The 19,497-nt window shown below is 45.4% G+C and overlaps 1 protein-coding gene across 3 annotated transcripts in view; it reads left to right on the forward strand.

Annotated features, from left to right (window-relative positions):
• The first annotated feature begins 324 nt into the window (after window positions 1-324).
• Window positions 325-19,497, forward strand: part of nav3 (neuron navigator 3) — a 181,751-nt gene continuing 162,578 nt past the window's right edge. For all 3 annotated transcript variants that reach the window (XM_062382744.1, XM_062382745.1, XM_062382746.1), the window contains exon 1: window positions 325-766. In XM_062382744.1, the coding sequence (XP_062238728.1) occupies window positions 509-766 (258 nt within the window). In that variant the 5' untranslated portion in view covers window positions 325-508. The remainder of the gene's footprint in view (window positions 767-19,497) is intronic.

The raw sequence follows: 19,497 nt of genomic DNA on the forward strand, positions 1-19,497 counted from the left end.
ACACACACACACACACACACACACACACACACACACACACACACACACTCAGCCAGGTCTCTTGTAATCATGATTTTGCCGACCGGTGGCTGTACCTTCAAGAAGAGTTCACGCCCCCTCCGACTGTTTTGGCTGACTTTGTGGTGTTCACTTTTGACAGTGAGAGAGAGTGGGGCAGCGAGAGAGCGGGGGAAGGGGAGGGAGCAGTGTTGCTTGTGGGAGGAGAAGGAGGAGGGAGAGAGCAGGAGGAAGGAGAAGCCTTCTCAGTTTCTGTGAGTCCTGCTCGCTGTAGGCTACAGAATGGACGCAGTTGCTTTCCTCTCAGTTTGAGAGGCAACTGCAGTTTTTTTTTCTTTTCTTTTCTTTTTCTTTTTTAGTCTTCCCTTCCCTCCTTGTGCCAGACGTCAGTAGTAGACACTGCAGATTTGTTTCCCCTTCCACACTGTACTTTTTTTTTTGGGACCGCTCTCTCACTCCTGTGTTATTATTTCGGTGCCTGGGAAGTACCATGCCGGTGGTTGGTGTAGCCTCCAAGCTCAGGCCACCCTCCTCTGTGGGCACCAAACCGGTGCACACGGCTCTCCCCATCCCAAGTGCGGTGAGGGCGGCCACCTCGCAGGGCTACATGGCCCGGCAGCAGGAGCTCAGGGCAGGTGAGGGCGCCCCAGGGCTCTCCTGCCAGCTGTCAGTCAGGTCCGAGTACCGGCAGGAGAGGACGCCTGATGGGAGGTCCAGAGCCGAGACGGAGGAGAGCAAGATCTGCAAGGTCAGTGGGGCTGCACGGACTCCATCAGGCTGTGTATTGGTGTGTTTGACACTCCACAGGTGTCAGTGCAGGAGACAGTGTCAGGCTTGTGTGGCTCGCCCTCTTTCTAGCAGTGTCTGTGCCCTCGCTTTATTTTCTCCATCTGGCTTGAAGCAGGTGTCTGAACCGAGTCTGAGCGCGGACACACCGAGGCAATGAGTCATGTGTGCTTTAATGAGATGATGTCGCTGGCTCGTGGTCATCAACTCAGAGGGGAAACTACATGAGTAATGTATCACTGGCAGTGTATTACCTCATCTGGCTGCCCATTCACTCTATGCATCATTTACTGATCAGTGTGTATGTGTGTGTGTGTGGAAAGGGAAGTTCAGGGGTTGTGTGTGTGGAAGTATTTAGTCTATACCTGTGAGGTGAACCATGTCAGCTCCTCTGTGGGGAGGGAGACTAATCGGAGAGCTACCTGAGTAGCCCTGAATGTATACACTCTCTCCTCTTCCTTTCTGTCTCCCAATGCAGGGTGATATTTCATATGGATCACCAGCGTGGCCCTCTTGCTCCCAGAGTACATCCTCAAAACCTCCAACAGTGTTGAAATGTTGCAGATGGTTTAATGGTTGCACAGAGATCATTTTTAAGTGCTTCGCCATACTCAAATCAGCCTGTGCCAAGTTCTTTCCGCTTTGCAGAAATGCTTGGCTCAGTGTCCCCCGGCTGCAAAAAGAGAAGGCGGGGTCGGTCCATCTCGAGGAGGAAGGGGTTTTCAAAACTCCCCGCCAAATAGTTTTCAGCAGCGCCTCGGCCCGTCCCACATCCAGAGCTGTCAGAGCACAAACTGAAACTTTCCTGTTTGGCCAGTTGGTCTCATCTCCTCCTCCCCTCTACGCTTAACTGCCGTTTTTTTCTACCGTTACAAGATTTCCTGACAGAGACGTGAAAAAAATGAGAAAGACTCCCTGACCCTGATTCTTTTCCTGGCTTGTGATACCGAACAAAGCTGCTGATTTACCTCGAGACCTAGAGGAAACGTGGGCAGAAGACATCAAAGCACGGGTCAAGACTCCCCTGCTTCTAAATCCGCCCAGCGTGTCCGTGACTGAGTCCAAAAAGCCTGCCCTTACTACAGGGGGGGGGGGGGGCATCATTAACCTGCTGCTGAACTGGCAACTTCTACTTAACTCTCAGCTTGTAAAAACAACTGGGGTCCTAAAAACCTTCCGTTTAGTCAATTAAAAGTACAGTAGCACATCTTATTTATTTATATAAAAAGAAGGAAGCTGATCCATCCGCCGTCTTACTTTGAAAAGGAAAAGTGTCATGCAGGTGACCCCACACCTTGTCTCTCATCTTGACTCTTGCCATGCCTACTGTTTTCTGTTTGTTGCCTTATTCCGATGTTGTTATTGACGGCGCATCAGCTAAATTGCCTGAAATGCACAATCCCCGCACCTAACCATGGTCTCTGTCACGGGAAAATCTCATAGGCGGGCAGAAGTGTCTTGCCTGCCCCAGCCTGTCGCTGTGGGTGAGGAATGGGAGGTATGGAGGGGGTAATTAGTCCGTCTAATTGTGTTGTGTAGTCCCTTAAGAGCTTTACTCGCTGGTTTTCCAGAAAAAAAGGGAAAGGGGAGGTGGAGTAAGTGCTGCTCTAACACCTTTGCATTAACCAACGCTCCTTGTTTAACCGGAGTCCTCTTATCAAGTGGGATCCAGCGTAGCACTATGTGTGTGCGTGTGTGCATGACTGCATGCTTGTTTGTGTGCATTCAACCGCCTCATATACACAATAGTGCCAGCGTGTGTTGGCTTGTCTTCCATGAGGTGCAACAGATCTTAACATCGCTGGTGTTTGTCAAAGAGGGAACGACTTAAGGTATTGACCTGTCTAGTCCTGTCGAGTATTTGACCCATGCTCATAATGGCATCAGCATCAAGGTTCCATACCCTCACAATGTTCCTGTGCTTGCAGAACAATGACGAGTGCAAAAAAATAAACAAATGCATGTGGGTTAAGTGCAAGGAAGAGAGGAAGAAGGGATTTTTCTTTTTTTCCTTCAGTGTGGTGTTTGCAGGAGACAGCAGGCCTGATGTTGTTTTGCCCAAAGCCGGAGAGGAAGTCCAAGTGACTCTTAAAACAAGCTCAGCTGAAACAAATCCGATGTGCAACTCAGCCTGAAGCTGAAGGCCCACCGCTGTGTTTGGACCGAGAGCTCTCACATTTAACAGATGTCACTCGGGTGAAGGAAGGGACCAGTTCTTTACGAAGCACTGCTGTGCTCACGCACCACCTGCGAGAGGAACTGCAGGTCCAGAAAGTGATGCAGGGAGCCAGTGGGTTGTCTGATTGTGTAGAAAGGACACGAGCTGCATAGACAAGCTTAATGTTGGACACCATTCAGAATCAGTTGGGTCTAATCCAAGCAGTGTTAATACAGTTTATAATTCCTCATGGATAAAAACAACAGGCTACACCTAGTTTCACAGGAGTGTCCTTAAGTTGTGTCTATATTTGTATATCTTCGCACAAGTGTGTTATTTTCACAAGTTTATCAGGAAAGCTAGAGACATTTTTTGGAAATCTGTTATTGTGGTTGCAACAGAACATTATACAGAACATGATGCACAATGAACATTTGCAATGACTATAGAGGCGGTGGTCTAGTGGCAGAAACTTGGACTATGGGCAGAGAAGGTCTTTGGTTCGTCTCTGGTTCGACTCCACGGAGAGACAACAAAAAACGAACCTGGATTGATCTGTCCAAAAATCCAAGAGTCTCCCTACCCTGTCTAGTGCCCCTGAGCAAGGCACCTTACTCCCCCAACATCTGCTCCCCGAGCGCCGTACATGGTCGCTCACTGCTCTGTGTGTCCTGCACCAGATGGGTCAAAAGCAGAGATTAAATTTCCCTACCTGCATGAGTGTGCCTTTGAATGTCTGTGCATGTGTTTGGGACTAATAAATGCATTTTTATTTATATTTACTTACAATCTTAACCTGACCATTGAAGCAATGCATCCAACAACTTGGACATTGTCTTAAGCTGATGCCGATGCTAATTCTAGGGTGATTTTACCATTATTCCCCATAAAATGATAACATAATGATACAAATATATATCAATTTGACCACAAACTACACGTAGAAAGTACATTTTTGAGAGACACTTAAAATAATTATTCCCAAGTACTAAATTTCGTAATTTGTGGTTGTCTTTTGCAAAAGGCATCTCACCAGTTCATTTTGAAAGAGAAGCAGCTTGTCACCTTGCTTTCTTTATGTTTCTCTAAGCCCCATGACTAATTTACGCGATAGATGTTCAAGATGCACAGCTTTTGGAAACATTAGCTGCGTACGTCTTGAGTTTCTTCGGTGGTGTCTGGTGTCTCGTCCGGGGTTCATCGCCTAATCCGTCTGTGATTTGGGGCCGTCCAGGAATCCGATTTCCCTTCCACGCTGGAGACGAGAACAAGGCAGGAGGTGTGCTCTCCCTGTTGTACTCTCTCTGTCCGCTGACAGCCGCTGGATGACGAGTTTATCTGAGCCTAAAGGGCTTTAATGAAGTGTCAACGCCACCATCACTGATTGGGACTTATCTAGTGCATCAAGGGGTTTGGCAGCTTTCCAGAGCACACAGCCCAGAGACTTTGGCTAATTTAGATTTCTTACCTTTTAATTAATTCTATGGTCTGGCAGAAGAACAAATGATGTTTATCGGATTCATCTTCATTCATCCTTGAACAACTGTATGCATTGTTTGGGGAGTCATCTGGTTATATCTATTCACGCCTTGACGCCTCTCATTAAAAGCTGTCTTGTGCCTTCCTGTGATTTAAGTTAACTTTATTTTTTACAGCCTGCTGTGCAAGTGTCACAACATAGTGATTTAGGGATTCCAGTGCAACTCTAGTATCATTAGGATTTGTATAATTCTGTTTAGGTATTCATACCAATTGGTCAGGTAAGGGACAGAGTTTGGTGAAAACACATTCACTGCTACTCCTAACCCTGAGAATGTGGCCAATTATCGCATTGAGTTCCCCTGCATGATGAAGCTCTGGTCAGGTCAGCTTCCAAGCACCAGTTAGTTTTGCCTTGAGAGCCACACAAAAGTCCAGCTTTTATTGTGTGCACTTACTGCAGTTTTATCCCAACCCTAAGAGTAAAGTGTTTGGGAAACTCAAGTTGGGCCTTTTCTTTTACAGATCTCATAACTTTTTTTCTTTCAAATGTAGAGAGCGTGAAAAGTACAATGGCTGACTAGCCTTCATAAAAGTAACGTGCAAGGGGAGGTGCAGGAGAACAGCACAAATGGATATTTTGCAATACTACATCAACCTGCCAGTAGACAGACGCTCAGGTTTTCTCCATCTCCTCGCACTCTATCCTGCGTACATGCTTGGTGTAAGTGCAGACGAGGGCCAGAGACACTCACCAACCAAAAGCAGAAAAAAACATTCTGTTGATTCACTGTCTGCGTACGTGTGGTGTGTACACTGAAGAATAACCAGTCAGTTGTTACACATTCTCTCTTTTGGTGCTGCTCATGCTGGGGCCTGATAATGGCGTAGGCGACAGTATGGGTGGGTTCGAAGTCATAAAGTCGGGTGGAGTTCCTCAGGGAATAATGTCGGGGTTTACTGAGTTTTAGTGAGTACAACGTAAACAAATCTATCTCTACTCTTTCCCTCTGTCTGTTATCTCTGGGTGGGCCTGATGCAATCTGCTTCTCTTGTCCTCTGTCACCCTGTGTCTACTATTTGCTGTCCCTGTCTTTCTTTTAAATATATAGAAATACATATATTATAATAGTGTAACAGCTTTTTCCACAGTCATGCTCTTCTTATATTTATGTGATATGTGTGACTAAAGATATGATTTAAAGGAAGACTGTTAATTGAAAACGTTTGGAAGATTATGCAATTTGTCTCCAAGCTACCTGAAAACAGAAGCATGGACTTTGTTCAGCACATCAGTGGGGTAAGTTCCCCTTTCTCCCTCGGTCTCTTCCTCTCGTTCCCTCTCTCGCTGTCTCTCTGTCTCGCTTTCATTATGTCTCTTGCTAATCTCTTGCTCTTCCCCCTCGAGCTGCTCTAACACTGCTGAAACAACCGAGAGAACACAGTGAGTGACAGCGGGCCAACTTGCTCCAGTATAGGGAGGTGGATGGGACGGCTTATGCACGGGGCGCGGGGGGGGGGGGGGGGGGGGGTCTGAACGTGTCCTAGTCATGGGTGGTCTGTCTTGCCGTGTGCCGGACTCCATATCTGGAAGAGAAGCTGTCGCTGAGAGGGAGGTGTGAATGTTGAGCAGAGGACAGTCAGGGCTGCTATATTTGAGCGTCTAGCCGACAAGGTCAGCAAGTGAACTTTAAAACACACACCGATGACACCGGAGTGGTTCGCTTGCATCTGTGAAATGAGAAAAACCCACATTTTTTTTAAGTTCAGTATAGAATGACATCAGAAATGGCTTGAAGATTGCTTCGGTTGAAACCGCACACTCCAATAGCAAAAAGACGCAGCCCCTAAACGTTACTGCAGGTTTGTTCTCTCTGTGGTAAGCTGCAGTAGTTTGTCCCCACAACTGTAGCAGCAGTGGAGCTGATTGATGAAGGCCAATATGTATGTGGTCTGTCGAGCCCAGCTCACTTGGCCTGATCCAAGTTGGCAGTGATCTTTGGTCTCACACATGATTTTGAACCTTGAGATTATCAAATTATAGCAAGAAAATGTAAAAGAATTGGGTTAGCATATGTTGCAGTTGAGTTACTACCACTAATGTGATTCAGTCACATTTTTTGCATTAGTCTTTCCACTTTCTGCAACATTCCCCCACAGGGCTGAGATTCCTTAATGACCCCTGGGTCGAAATTGGGAAAATATTTGAGACAATATTATGCTTTCCAGGGCTCTTCCCCCCCACCCTCCACCTCTCCCTGTGTCTTTTGTCTTACACGCAGTATTTCATTGCCTTTTGTGCCGCGGGGAGTCTTGCTGTCGGTCGCTGTGCTTAAATCTTGGAGGGAGAACACACAGAGCGGCGGGTGTTTACAGTACAGCCGCACCGGTTAAAAATACCCTCCCCTGGAAGTGCAGTCATAGTGTTCACTCCAAAACACTAAGAAAAACAAGGCTCGCTGCAAAACAAGTTCAAGCACACGTGAAAGCATTGAAAAGTCTTCGGGAAAAAGCCACCTCTGTGAAAACTGAGGGTCTGTGTTTATCAGGGTGATGAATTTTTAATATTGACCCCTCTTAATTGGAGTTTCTTAAGTATGAATGAAAAAATAGCAAATTTTATGGAGCTTCACAACTCTTGACTTTGTTTAAAGTCCTTTGCAGACTCGACATCTTCATCTTGGTTTTTACTTCTCCCTCTGACCTACAGTTGCAGGACTCAACAATTGACTGAGATTAAACCGAACAAAGCCTCCCACCGCCCTGTTATTGTCTCATCATATTCCAAGGGTTCTCTCTGATGTTTTGTGTGCGTGAGGCATCGTGGCACCGATTTGACGCAGGGAAAAAAGTGTTAGCGTGTGTATGTGCGTCAAACACAGGCCTGCTCTCATGCAGACGTCGGGATGACACACACACAAACAGACACAGACACAGACACACATACAAACACACACACACCCACCAGGCCTTCTTCCAGTTCAAAGGTTGACTTGCTAAGTGATACAAGAGTGGGTCGGTTCGCTTGTTTGTTGTTTAATGCCGTAAAAGGAGGAAAGCAAACAGGGACAAGCAAAAGGATTTGATCATTAATGTGCTACTATACATCTAAATATGCACAGAGATGCACAGTTAACAACTATAGATATCAAAATTCCACGTAAAGACAATAAAAACAGGAATAAAAAACTGCATTTAAAATATTTAAAAGGCGTTTTAAATGTATCGTTCGATGCCTTTGATTTAAATGAGGAGACATGTTTTGCAGAGCTCGGGCAGAACAGGATGATTGTCCTACAGGTGCTGGTGCACAGAAACTAAAAGCTTACTTGGTTTTGATTGAGGGAGTAACCAGGACGACCTGAGGCGTCTGGATTCTTTGTAGCGTACAAGGAAATCAGAGATGTATTTAGGCCTGAGAACATTTGGTGCTGTATAAACAAGTAATAGGATTTAAAAAAAAACTCTCCTTTGGGATAGAGGAAGCCAGTGCAGTGATTTGAAGGCTGGTGTAATGTGCTCCACTTTCTTCGTGTCAGTGAGGATATGAGATGAGCTGTAGCTGCCTGGTTGTCTGGTGGTGTAGCCTGCTGAAAGTAAAAAGTGAAGTCTTTCTGGATCCTTTTTCAGACTGAAATCCTTTCATACTTTCTGTTTTTAAAGTGGTAGTACGTTGATTTTGTATTTGTCTTCTTTCTTTGGAGCCAAAAACATTTATGTTGTGTGCACAGGGTCTGTAGAGCTCTTATTGGATTAGGATGCCAGACCCATTTAAAGTTTACCTCTGTGCATACGCTATACCAATACAAATATAAACTTTATAAGATCGTATAATATAAGCACATCTCTGAAGTAGTATAAGTCAAATCAAATGGTTAGGTCAAGGGCCTCGGGGCAGGAATTGGCTTGAAAAGAAAAGTTCAATATTTTGGAAAAATCTACTTCCTGGAAAGTATGAGGTTGTTCGGGAACCAGCGGGGACTCCAGGAACTCAGTGGCTCGGCCAAAAAAGGAGTTCCTCCTTGTAACTTCCTGTAAACCATAAACTGAAGTTTGTTGTTTTGTTTTTCAACTTTCCCAATGTGCACAGGTGTTATGGAATACAGCTGCTCAGACTATGTGGAAAAAGTTTTGTGGATAGAAGGATAAAGTCTAAAAGAAAGCTATCAGGTGAATCACATTTGAAAGTAAATAAAAAACTGGGGGTGTGGATTGAGAAAGAAGTGAGACCTCTGTTACCTCAAGTTGCATTATGGGTAATACAGCAGGCATCAGGGTTCGACAAAGAAGACGAATGCATGGATTAAAAAAGGTGATGGTTTATTCACTCCTTTTCAAAGTGTCCATCCTGAGTGTGACAATGTGATGGAGGACAAACCCTCAGAGACACAAAGGGTGATGTTTGTTCTGTAGTGGGTCGCCATAAGGTCAGAGGAGACACACCTGCACACACATGCAGACACGGGGCATGTTTTGAGTGTGTTTTCGTGTTGGATTACCTCCACCTCTGATTTCCCCTCCATTTGTCTCTCTTCAGCCGTCTGTCACCACTCTCTCTGTCTGCTCTGTTTTCTAAGCGTCCGTACTCTCTTCTCCCTCTATCCTCCATCAGTCCCCCTCTTTTCACGTCTTCCCGGCACTTTTTTTCACCCCTCTGTCTCCTGTCACTGTCTTTCTGCTCGCTCCCATTCCCAGCATTCCTCCCTGAGTACTTCCTTGGCCTCAGCCTTCTCTGTCTCTCCAGACTGGAGCCTTTCTCTTATTCTACTCCCTCCAACTCACTTACTGGTATTTTCCTCTGACCTTTACCCCCTTCTCTTTTTTCTGTATTGTTTTTTTTTTTCATCTTTTTCACCACCGTACTCCACCTTTACTTCGCTCTCGCTCTCTCTCTCGCACTTCTTTTTTTGTCCATCTCTTCCCCTCTCTGTGATATTCATAATGAGGAAAGCAGCAGGAGAGAGTTAACACACACCTGGCCCAGTTCTGTCTCCCCAGCAGCTGTCACAGATAACCTTTCCTCTGCTGAACGAACAGGTCACCTTCTCTTCTCTTCTCTTCTCTTCTCTTCTCTTCTCTTCTCTTGTCATTGCTTCTCTTGTCTTCTCTTCTTACTGCAAGCAAACATCTGGGAAAGCAAAAACTGGTGTCAAAACTGTCCAACTCCCATGGACAGGCAGCAAACATGCTAACACATATCATAACACACACTAACAATGGCCAGCATGTGTGTCTGTGCGTGTGTGTGTGTGTGTTGTTGTTTTTAGGCAGGCAGGCAGGACTATCACTGGTGTTATGAGTCAAGCGAGTGGTTTCTGAGCTATGTGACTCACGGCTTACGCAGCACCGGCGGTACATCACCAGCTATCAACTTGATTACTGGGTTTCCGGGGCATCTGGGGAGGAGGGGCGGGGGGGATCGAGTAACAGTACAGTCATAGGCTATAGGTTCAACTGCACAGCCTCCCAGCCCAGATGTGCCCGGTGCTTTTATAGGTTGTTGTTCCCAGCTGAAGCAAAACAGTGTTACTCACAGTTCACGGAAAACAAACCCATAATGTTGTTTCTGGTAATTGAAAGTAAAGAAGAAAAATGAATCAACCATAGATGCTGATTTTATAGCTGCAAATTAAAAACAAAAGAGGTGAACTGCAGTTTTCTGTGCTGCGGTAGTGATTTTTTTTATTTTGATTTCAACAAAATAAATGGGGTTATTTTAAAAACACCCAGGACTGAGCAATATGGTCAAAATTTACATCAAGAGAAAGCATTTCATAACAGTCAATATTGATTATTGCTACAATAAATGTTACATTATTAATTATTTCAGATTTAAAGATAAATGTGTGCTTCTGAGTGAAAGTAGTGGTTTAAGCCTAACCCCAACCCTTCTCCACTTGCGCTCCTTGTATAAAAATGCCCAGGTGTGAATGTTAGTGGCAGTATGAAAGTCAAGCGGAGCATCGCTGGAAAACACTATCAATTATCCATTATTGGGTTACATTTATAGGCTATGGGATGTTTTTGATAAGTAAATAGAACGCACGAAACCAACCAACACTCAGACACAGATGTCTGGATGAAAGGCTCATTCTGGTGGGATACTGGGGGGCGGTCTGTACCCTCCCTTGGCACAAGCTTTTACAGGGCGCTCAATGGAGCACGCACACATGTTTTTTTGGAGCGGTTAACCCTCACATTTAGACTCATCATTACCCACAACCGGCATCTATGTTTTCATTATTTTTCCACATTTTTTTAATCTGTACTTGTCGTTTTTCTCTTATTTTCCTGCATTTTGTATGTGTGAGTCCTACTGAAGGGCCAACAAAGTGCCAAATGGAAATAATTACACTTACTCATAGTTCTGTGTTAACTTTAAGAAGAATTGCCCTGGTGGGATTCCCCATGCGTTAATGGAATATTTCATTAAAATGGCCTCAGAATGTGTGCATGCATGTAAAACACGGGAGGCCCCAGTGCGATCAAACCACCCGCCCCATACCCTCCAATTTAAAGTATGGTCAGAGTTGAATGTATTAAAAGCTGAGAGATTATAACGCTGAAATGCAAGACAGCTGTCACTTGATGTGTTGTCCTGGCAGTCTTGGCCCAATGCTGGACACACCGATGTGCAAAAGAATCACAGATCTGGAAAGATCACGTAGGTCGAGGCGGACTCAGTGATCCTAAAGCAGCCATGAGGTCATCGGCCGGCTCAGTGGTGCGTGACCCCTGCAGCCACTGGCCAGTCTGGAGAGCACTGTGGCAGCATTTGATGTGTCCATGGCCCTTTTTGGAAACAGTAAATGGAGTGTGAAAGTGCACGTTGCAGAGCTGCAACTGGAGCCTTGTGGGTGCACGTCTGTGTCTGTGCGTCTGTGTCAATAAAACATGAGATGAAATCAAATGAGGTCTTTTACAGTAATATAAATAATAAAGAAGTATTTTACTAGTGGGAGGCTTGGTGGTTCAGTTTTTTATGTTGCTGTGTTAAAGCAAGACGAACTTGGACCCAGTCCCTGACCCCCGTTCTTTCTCTACGTGGTTTACTTGCTCACACTGAGTTTATGTGTGTCCTTTGAGAGTCAATCGACATTTACGTTCGGTGTATTGAATAGTTTCAGTGTGACTGTACTATACATCCCACTTACTGACACTACCGGTTTTTGCACAGGCATTTTAGAAAAGGATTTCGCTGAACAATTAAATAAATTGTGGCGCTTCTCACTGCATCCCGTTATTATGATTTCATTTGACTATTCGTGAGGGCGGGACTTCATGTTATGGAAAGCCATGTCTTAATGAGCCTCATTTGTCCCACAGTGGTCTCCTATACGTCACTGTCTGGCCTCTCCTGGCGCCCTTCTGCTGTCCTTATATTGCTCTTCCTCTGAGCTGCAGGTGGGCCCACTGCACCTTTCTATTAAAAAGCAGTCATTTCCGTCTCAATATCACCGCCTTACTGCCGCTGCTGTTCCACTGTATTAAGTTTGCCCATAAACTGTGTTAACTCTGCCATTAATGAGTGTTAAACATAAACCTCTGGCCCTTGACAGCGTCTCAAGAGATGGGGAGCTAAGTACACCCTCCGCCTCCACTTTAGCCTTTCCCTCTGGCCAACGACACCTTGCGGTTTTGGGCAGGGGCGCGTTCTCTCACCGGACAAGTCTCCTGACACACATCGGTGTATAGTTTTATTTACTGGCTGTAGTTGTTGTTAATCCCATGAGAATGCTCAAACTTGCTTTTAACAACCAAGGTTTTTTTTGTTGATGAATCCTCTGAGGCCTTTTTGGCGCTTTGCACTTTTCCTCTCCCGTCTCAGTGGCGGTTACTTGTCACTTAAACAACGTTGGGTTTGTTGAATCACATCTGCAGGGTTGGCAGTGGCCTAGCCAAAACTTACGCACATAAGGAGTCGGGTAACCTATGATCTTTTTCAGCCCTCCCAAACCGTGAACACTTCTCTATTCCTGTTATCACTATTTACTCTTAAGACTTATTTTCAGCCTAATCATCTTAATGGTGTAATAGCCTTCCTCGCATGTAAAAGCAGAGGTGAATGGCACACAAGAGGAATCTTTGTCTGTGTCAACATTGGAAGGTCGTTGCCTAAATGGTCGGTTCATGGGTTGATGGTTGAGGTTAGCCCATACGAGGGAAATGTGAAAGCTCCAGCAAAGAGCAACATTTTCCCTCTTAATCCCTAAATGATGAGGAAGGGCTGTCTGCCATGCTACACTGAAGAGACTCATTACAGGAAGACGTAATGAAGGGGACAAGAGGTTCCTTTTAGCAGCTCTGAAGGTTCACATGCTGTCGGGCCACTTGCCAATGGCTTGTCCGACCAAAGTTAGTGGTCCCATCGGAGACAGACAAGAGCCCTTTGTATTGTCCCACGCTACATCCCTTAAGGGACGAAGAGGTTCAGCCTGAAGACAAAATGAGGGCCGATGATTATAAGATCTCTTTCTCTTCTGTAAATGTGTTATTTGGAAACTTGGAGACTTTGGCCTCATCCAGGTCAACTGATTCAATTGATTGATTTAATTAGCAAATAAATAGTAGAGAAATGGCACAAACTACAAGAAGAGAAGAAGAGCACATCATACATTAAAGTCTCTGGGCTGTCTGGTGTTCAGGCCTCATTTCTCTTACCCATTGAAAAACCAATGATATGAATGAATAATTACTGCAGTTACTGCATTGCTTAAATCCACAGTTAGGGTTAGGGAAATTATCACTTTAGAGGAAAGTGCTCGGGAAATAATTCCACTGATAGAACAGTTCTTTTGAGTTCAGTTAGAATGAGTCAAGAGGATATGATTCATCTAGAGAGACAATATAAGTCAAGAAAAAATGCATTGTCTACCCTTTGGGTTTAGTTGAGTTGTGAGTTTGTGGTTCAGACTGGACAAGGTAAGGTCACTCTGCCCTCGAGGAACAAAGAAGAACACTGGTGGAAATCATTCAGGCGTGGGGTCGATCTTTCAGGGAAGGTAAGCTAAATAGCCAATAGTGGGGGTTTTATTATTTAGGATTCATTCGAAGAAGATGTGGATGGTTGGAGTTAACTTGCTGCTGGATTGGAAGCAGATGTACACACCTCATTCAAGTTTAAAACCCTAATCTCTCTCTGTCTGGCTCCTTTTTTGGGGGCCTTGTGTTAGAACAGCTGCAGGTAAGATACCTAGAGGGCGGTGGGGGCTAGGATGTTGGGGAAGGAAAATGGGATGTCCAGAAAGAAAAGTGTGAGGCTGAAGGGAGCAGAGAAATAGGGGTTGTTGTGTGCCAGGCTGATCGTGCAGGATATGGGAGGTGGGTGCAGTTTGGGGCAGGTGCCACATGTCAAGGCCAACCCAAGACAGTGAGTCTGAATGAAAGTTCTGTCCATTCAGATTAGGAGGGAGTGACGTTCACATGATCTCACAAAAGAAAAATAACATATTTTTGTTAAATAAAAGATCCTTGAGTGCCAACAACTCTAGGGCTCACAATCCTACTGGTTTTCTCGACCCATAATACTTCCATGCACAGTAATTTGCACGGATGTGTTAAGATGAGTGTAAGTAGGTTTATGGTTGTATGGGGAGCAGCAAACATCACCCCGACTTCTCTTGCTGTCATCAGATCGGCGCTTGGCTGATATTTATTTCCGCAAGCTTGACAGGGGCCATTCGTCTTGGGGAGGAGGCTTGAGTTACAGCGTTTAGGAGGGTAGGATCCTCTCGCACGGGGAGCACCATACACAGTGTATATGTTGTGCAGGCCCTGGAGAGAAGGAGCGGCAGAGAGGGAAAAGAAAGCTGCTGGACAAACAGTCTGGGAAGGACGAAATGTCTTTCTCGGCCAATTCGCCTCGCATGCTGGCACATACTGTGGTAGTTACCTGCTTCCAGTCATCCGTCTTCACAGTTGAGAAGTTCAACAGCTTTAAATGTGAGTATCTCTAATGTGGAATTAGTTATGCAAGTTATGGTGTTGAATTGGTTTTATCTAGAATGGAAGCTGTACCCTGAGTGCTCCGGGAGGAATATTTGGCAGAGCTTGATACTTTTTGACAGCCCCATTTATCTGTCGGGGCTGTTTGTGCGAAGGGCCAAGAGGAAAACCTTAATATTGTGTCCCAGCTGACCTGAGTCAAACTAAAGCTAAACCAATGAGATTGTAGGATGGGTCCTTTTTAGCTGACTTTGCTCTTCACCAGGATGTTTGAGTGCTCCTCATGATCACTATGCTGCTCCCCAGATGTGTTGAATGAGCAGGAGCAGGAAGGGCTGCTCTCAGGAGCTGTCTGCTGGTCAGTCCCGTGCAGCATTGCCCAAGTACACACCCAAAAGAGAGTGAGAGGGAGAATCAGGCCTTTGGGTTGAAAGGTAATGTCCTCTCCCACATCCAACTAACCGCCGCTCGATGACTGACACGCGTTACCCTCCCACCAAACAGTCACTCCCCCTCTCCTTCTCAGAGTTGAGGTCGCTGCAGTACAACGAGTGCAGGGTGTTCAGCCAGACTGACTTGGTTAATTTGGAAGAGAAACTGCAAGACTGGCTTGACATAATGGTCCAAGGCTAAATTGAACAGGATGTGTGTTGCTCTGACCCGACCCAGAGAGAGTTGCTCTGCAGGATTGGAAAAGCTAAGGTGAGGTGGTGAAGCAGCATCCCATTTCATTGCTTCCCGGTTGGACTGACCTACTTGTGGCCCATTGTGAGACTTTGCTCCGTTAAATTACTTCTCAACTATTACTCCTTTTGTCCAATATTTTCTTTACCACTATACTTGGCTTTAAGAACTACAATATGGTCTAAGTATGCAGATGAGCAGAAGAGGGAGGTATCCTAACACTCGATCCGATCCAGATCTACCAGCACCACAGCAGCGATATTTTACAACTTCTCATTATATATTTATTTTTGAGGGTATTTTGCTAGGGTTAAGGACCATAGCAAAATAGAGCTGACTGTCTCATCTGCTCTGCAATTCATGTTCCTGTGTCGTGCATTTTCATCTTTGGATCCTTAACAATCCTATTTTGCATTGGTCTAGTCATTCATTTCATTTAATTCGGTTTTTCCAGACTCGGGGTGAGGCCCTCGTATGCATGAAGCATTTTTTATATTTGCATGTATTTCAAAACAGGCGGGAAAGTTCAACTCTGTGGCTGCTGCAGGTTTTCAGTCTTGTAAAATGTCTAAAAAGAAACCTACTGCAGCTTTCATACACTGCATGATACCAATAAGCATGCACGCACTGTACACGTTTGAATGTGTGGGACGACAGCAGATATTAGCTATTTTTGTGTATATTTGTTTTTTTGCATGTGCGTCCACCACCTTAAGGAGATTGTGAGTGTATGGAAAAAGAGAGAGGAATGTGTGCGTGTGCCTTTATGTGTGGGTGTGTGTGTGTGTGTGAGCCTAATTTCCCCAGGTCTCCACTCTAAAGTAGCACTTGGCACAGCAAGCGCAGGCTGTAATACTTTAACAGTGGAGTTGTTTACTCTTTATACCAACCCACTCCACCCCCATTTTGGGAGGGTTATTCTGCCTGTAGACATTTGAACAGTTTAGCTCTAATGTCATCTTGCCAACGGATTTTATGGCCCAATGGTTGGAGTGTGTGTGTGTTTTTATAATAACTCCAGGTTATGTAATCAAACTTTGGGATCGGCCTACTGCTTGATCTTTCAGCACTTAGCATCTTCTGTAAACTTAACAGGTTGCTGAAAGTGTGTTTGCACTGTGTATATCCTTATGTTCCTGTGGTTACACTGCTGTTACAGCGTTGTTATGGCCAGATGCTGGATGCGTGTGTTGCAAATTTTGTTTAATCATCAAAAATCAGTTTCACTTCAGATGAACCATGTGTGTCAACAGGTTGATGTCCAGCTCCTCATTACGGCAGAATAATCTTTGACTGGGGGAAAGCGGTCACACTATAATGACCAGCTTGCTGTATATCAGCCCACACATCCACAGTATGTGCAACACACTGCTACTCACAAACCCAAAAAGCCTTCATGGGAACCACAATCGCCTTTCAAAGACTAGGTGCAAACATTCCACAGGATCTGGAGATTATCCCATTTAACTTCTGGCCTTTTCACAGATGTGAAATAGTCAAAGCAGCACCTTGCAACACTGTGGGATCATTCCGTGCGAGCATGGGTGGCCTCAAAGGGGACGGGACCCCAAACCTTGGCAGTGTTTTACACAGGGACTTTGTCAGCTTTATCTTGAGAGCAGTGCTCGACAGTTTGCCAAGACGTTGTTGCTTTATGCATTGTGTTAACATCATAGCAGCAAACACCCATGAAGCCTTTTTCAAAAAAGCGCTGCACTTATTCCTCTCCAGCCTGTGTTGGGAAAGCGCCGTTACAATATGATGATTAAAGGTGATCCGAGCTTGCCAGGAAGTTGACATTTTCAATATTTGGCTGCAGCGGCAGGCCTTGCATCGCACGCACACTTTTCATCTTGTGAAGGGCTAACGGCTCCAAATGGAGCAGTGGGAACATGACGCATGAATCCTGTGACGGGGGGAAAACTGATCAGTGTGATAGGCTGTGTTTGTGTGTGTGTGTGTGTCACGGCGTGGTGTTTACAGATGTAGTATGCCTGGACCACTTTGCTTTGATGGCGTGATGTGAAGGATCTCAAAGAGTCAAAGCGGTTGTTTTTGTACTTTTCGTCAGAGTGAACGTTTGTTATCTTTCTTGTGTTTCAGTCTCGTTTGACTTGTACCGAAAGCAGGGATGTAAAAATGAGTTTCTCTGTCTGCAGCTAGAATCACTTTGTTCCTTTAAGCTAGATTTCCATCCACCCTTGAAATAGCAGGAGGGATAACTACAACCGAGTGTATAAATCTTAATTCATGATCATTATTTAAGTAATGTTTCATAATACTATTAGCATGAGAATTCATTAACCGCCGCCATCAAGACACATTTAAGTTGTGAGAGGAAAGAAGGATACTTCAGCATAAATGAGTCACTTTGTCAGCAGACAGTCAGTGTATCAAGAGGTAGGGGGAACATTAGAAGGGAATTATGGGTATATTTTCCACCCACCGCTGTCCTCAAACCTGCCAAGCCCATACACTGAGGTGAGACAGCAGCCAGCTTACTCAGTGGCTGCACTCTGTCTGTCCTCGGCATACGACACTTCGGCTAATGTTCTGGGCCGGAGCATTAGCCGCACTGGGTAGAAGTATGTTTGCCTTGGAAGTGGCAGCGGGGCCGGTGAGCACTGCCATCCATGTCAAGTGGTGCACCGTATAATATTGTCCTGGGCGAACTCGGACGCCTGACGTGAAGAATTACATCTGCGGCTGTTTCAACACCAGCCTGAAGTGGTCGGCCCGGAGGTGGTATCGCGTCCAGAGGTCAGCAGGGATGTAATTAGGGGAAATCTGTTTAAATATTTGAACATATTTATTGATGCTATGTGACGTGGGGAATTATGCCACTCTTGAATCAAACCTGCACAGGCCTCTCAGTAAGGGCCTTTTTTGAGCCTCCCTCTGTATTCACTGGAAAAATCGCATGAAGCAAAGCAGAGTCCTCGCACGTTTTCCTGTATCAATGCTCTTTGCAGGCTTCAATAAGTCACACTTGGCCCAGAGGCAGCAAGGAGCTGGCACTTGTTTCATCCCTCATCGCTGGCACCCAGTCATTACCCTCCTTTTTTTTTGCTTTAAACTTTGCGATTTAACTGTGAAGTAGCCGATTTCTCCCCGTGTGCACTCTCTCTGTCGCTCTTTGTCCCCCACTCAACCTTCATTTTCCACCACACAACCATCATCGCACACGTGCACACACTTTCCACAGGCAGTCGCTGAAGCTTCGGGAAAAAGGTTGTCCAGAGGTCGCAGAGGCACTGTGTTTTCAATCGGCGGAGGAGAATTTGAATTTACGAAAAAAATGAATGAGTGCCCTTGAGCAAGGCACTGGACCTGTAAGTCATCCGCTGCAGCTGCTCGGCGGCCAACAGATGAAGACTTCCAGACTTTGAAGTGTGGAACATTGTGACTATGATGTGAGGCACTGCTACAAATGCAGGCAGGCTAAAGAAGTCCACCCTCCCTGGATAAATGAAAACATTTCAAAATCCAGACTCGGGTCCAATCTTACTCACAAGCCACTGCAAGCGCATCAAGGACAGAGAGGCGCTTTTTATGGTGCAGGATATTTTAACCATAAATCTCTAAAATATGAAAGACTGATCCTTTTCAGTTATGTTTTTTAAATTTGCATGCAAAAGAGACAAGAACACAAAAAGTTGGGCTGCACAGAATGCACGGTGGACCATAAAAAGCGGGGGGTGGTCGCCCGCTCTGTGCACTAACAGGCTGATGAGGACTGTTTACACTGATCAGCTGCTGGGAGCCCCAGACCTCTCTGCTCGGCCTGTAAACAGAGCACGAGTTATCTGCGACTTCTCCTCCCTGCTGTCTGTCCACAGCACCGACCAGCAGCCACCGCTCCTCCGCTCCAATTATTACAGAAGCCTCTGGTTTGTGTCTCGCTGACCTCCACAATCAGACAGCAACTTTACATCACCGCCAGTAGTTTGCAACCTTTTTTGACAAGACGGGTGGATTTGCTCAAACGAAGCCATGATAAATAAATCATGCCAGTGATATTTGGGAGCACTGGCTAGTTTGACTGAACTGCACAGTGTGGCATGGAGCTTTTCTCCAGCAGTGTACACGTGTTGAATAATTCTGTTTTGCATTTCCAGGTGTTGACATGAGATTTTGGGGGGAAAGTCGGGGTGGAATAAGTTTCCTCCATGGAACCGTCACTTTGAAGGCGGCTGCCATTGTATTATTCATTTGAAGAGGTCAGAATTTCCAGCCCTCTGTCCTAATGATTCAAAGGAACACGCACACTCCCAGAGACATACCACTGAATTTGGAAAAGGCAGATACATGGAGCATCTGCAGCCCTGAGGCCTGCATGCTCACTGCAGTGAGCCAAACACTGACTAAACAAACGAGTGCTGAGAGATTGACTGAGCGAGCATGAGAGACAATCAGAAAAATAGAGA

The sequence above is a fragment of the Platichthys flesus genome, chromosome 23 (genome assembly GCF_949316205.1).
Source record: "Platichthys flesus chromosome 23, fPlaFle2.1, whole genome shotgun sequence".
Taxonomy (NCBI): domain Eukaryota; kingdom Metazoa; phylum Chordata; class Actinopteri; order Pleuronectiformes; family Pleuronectidae; genus Platichthys; species Platichthys flesus.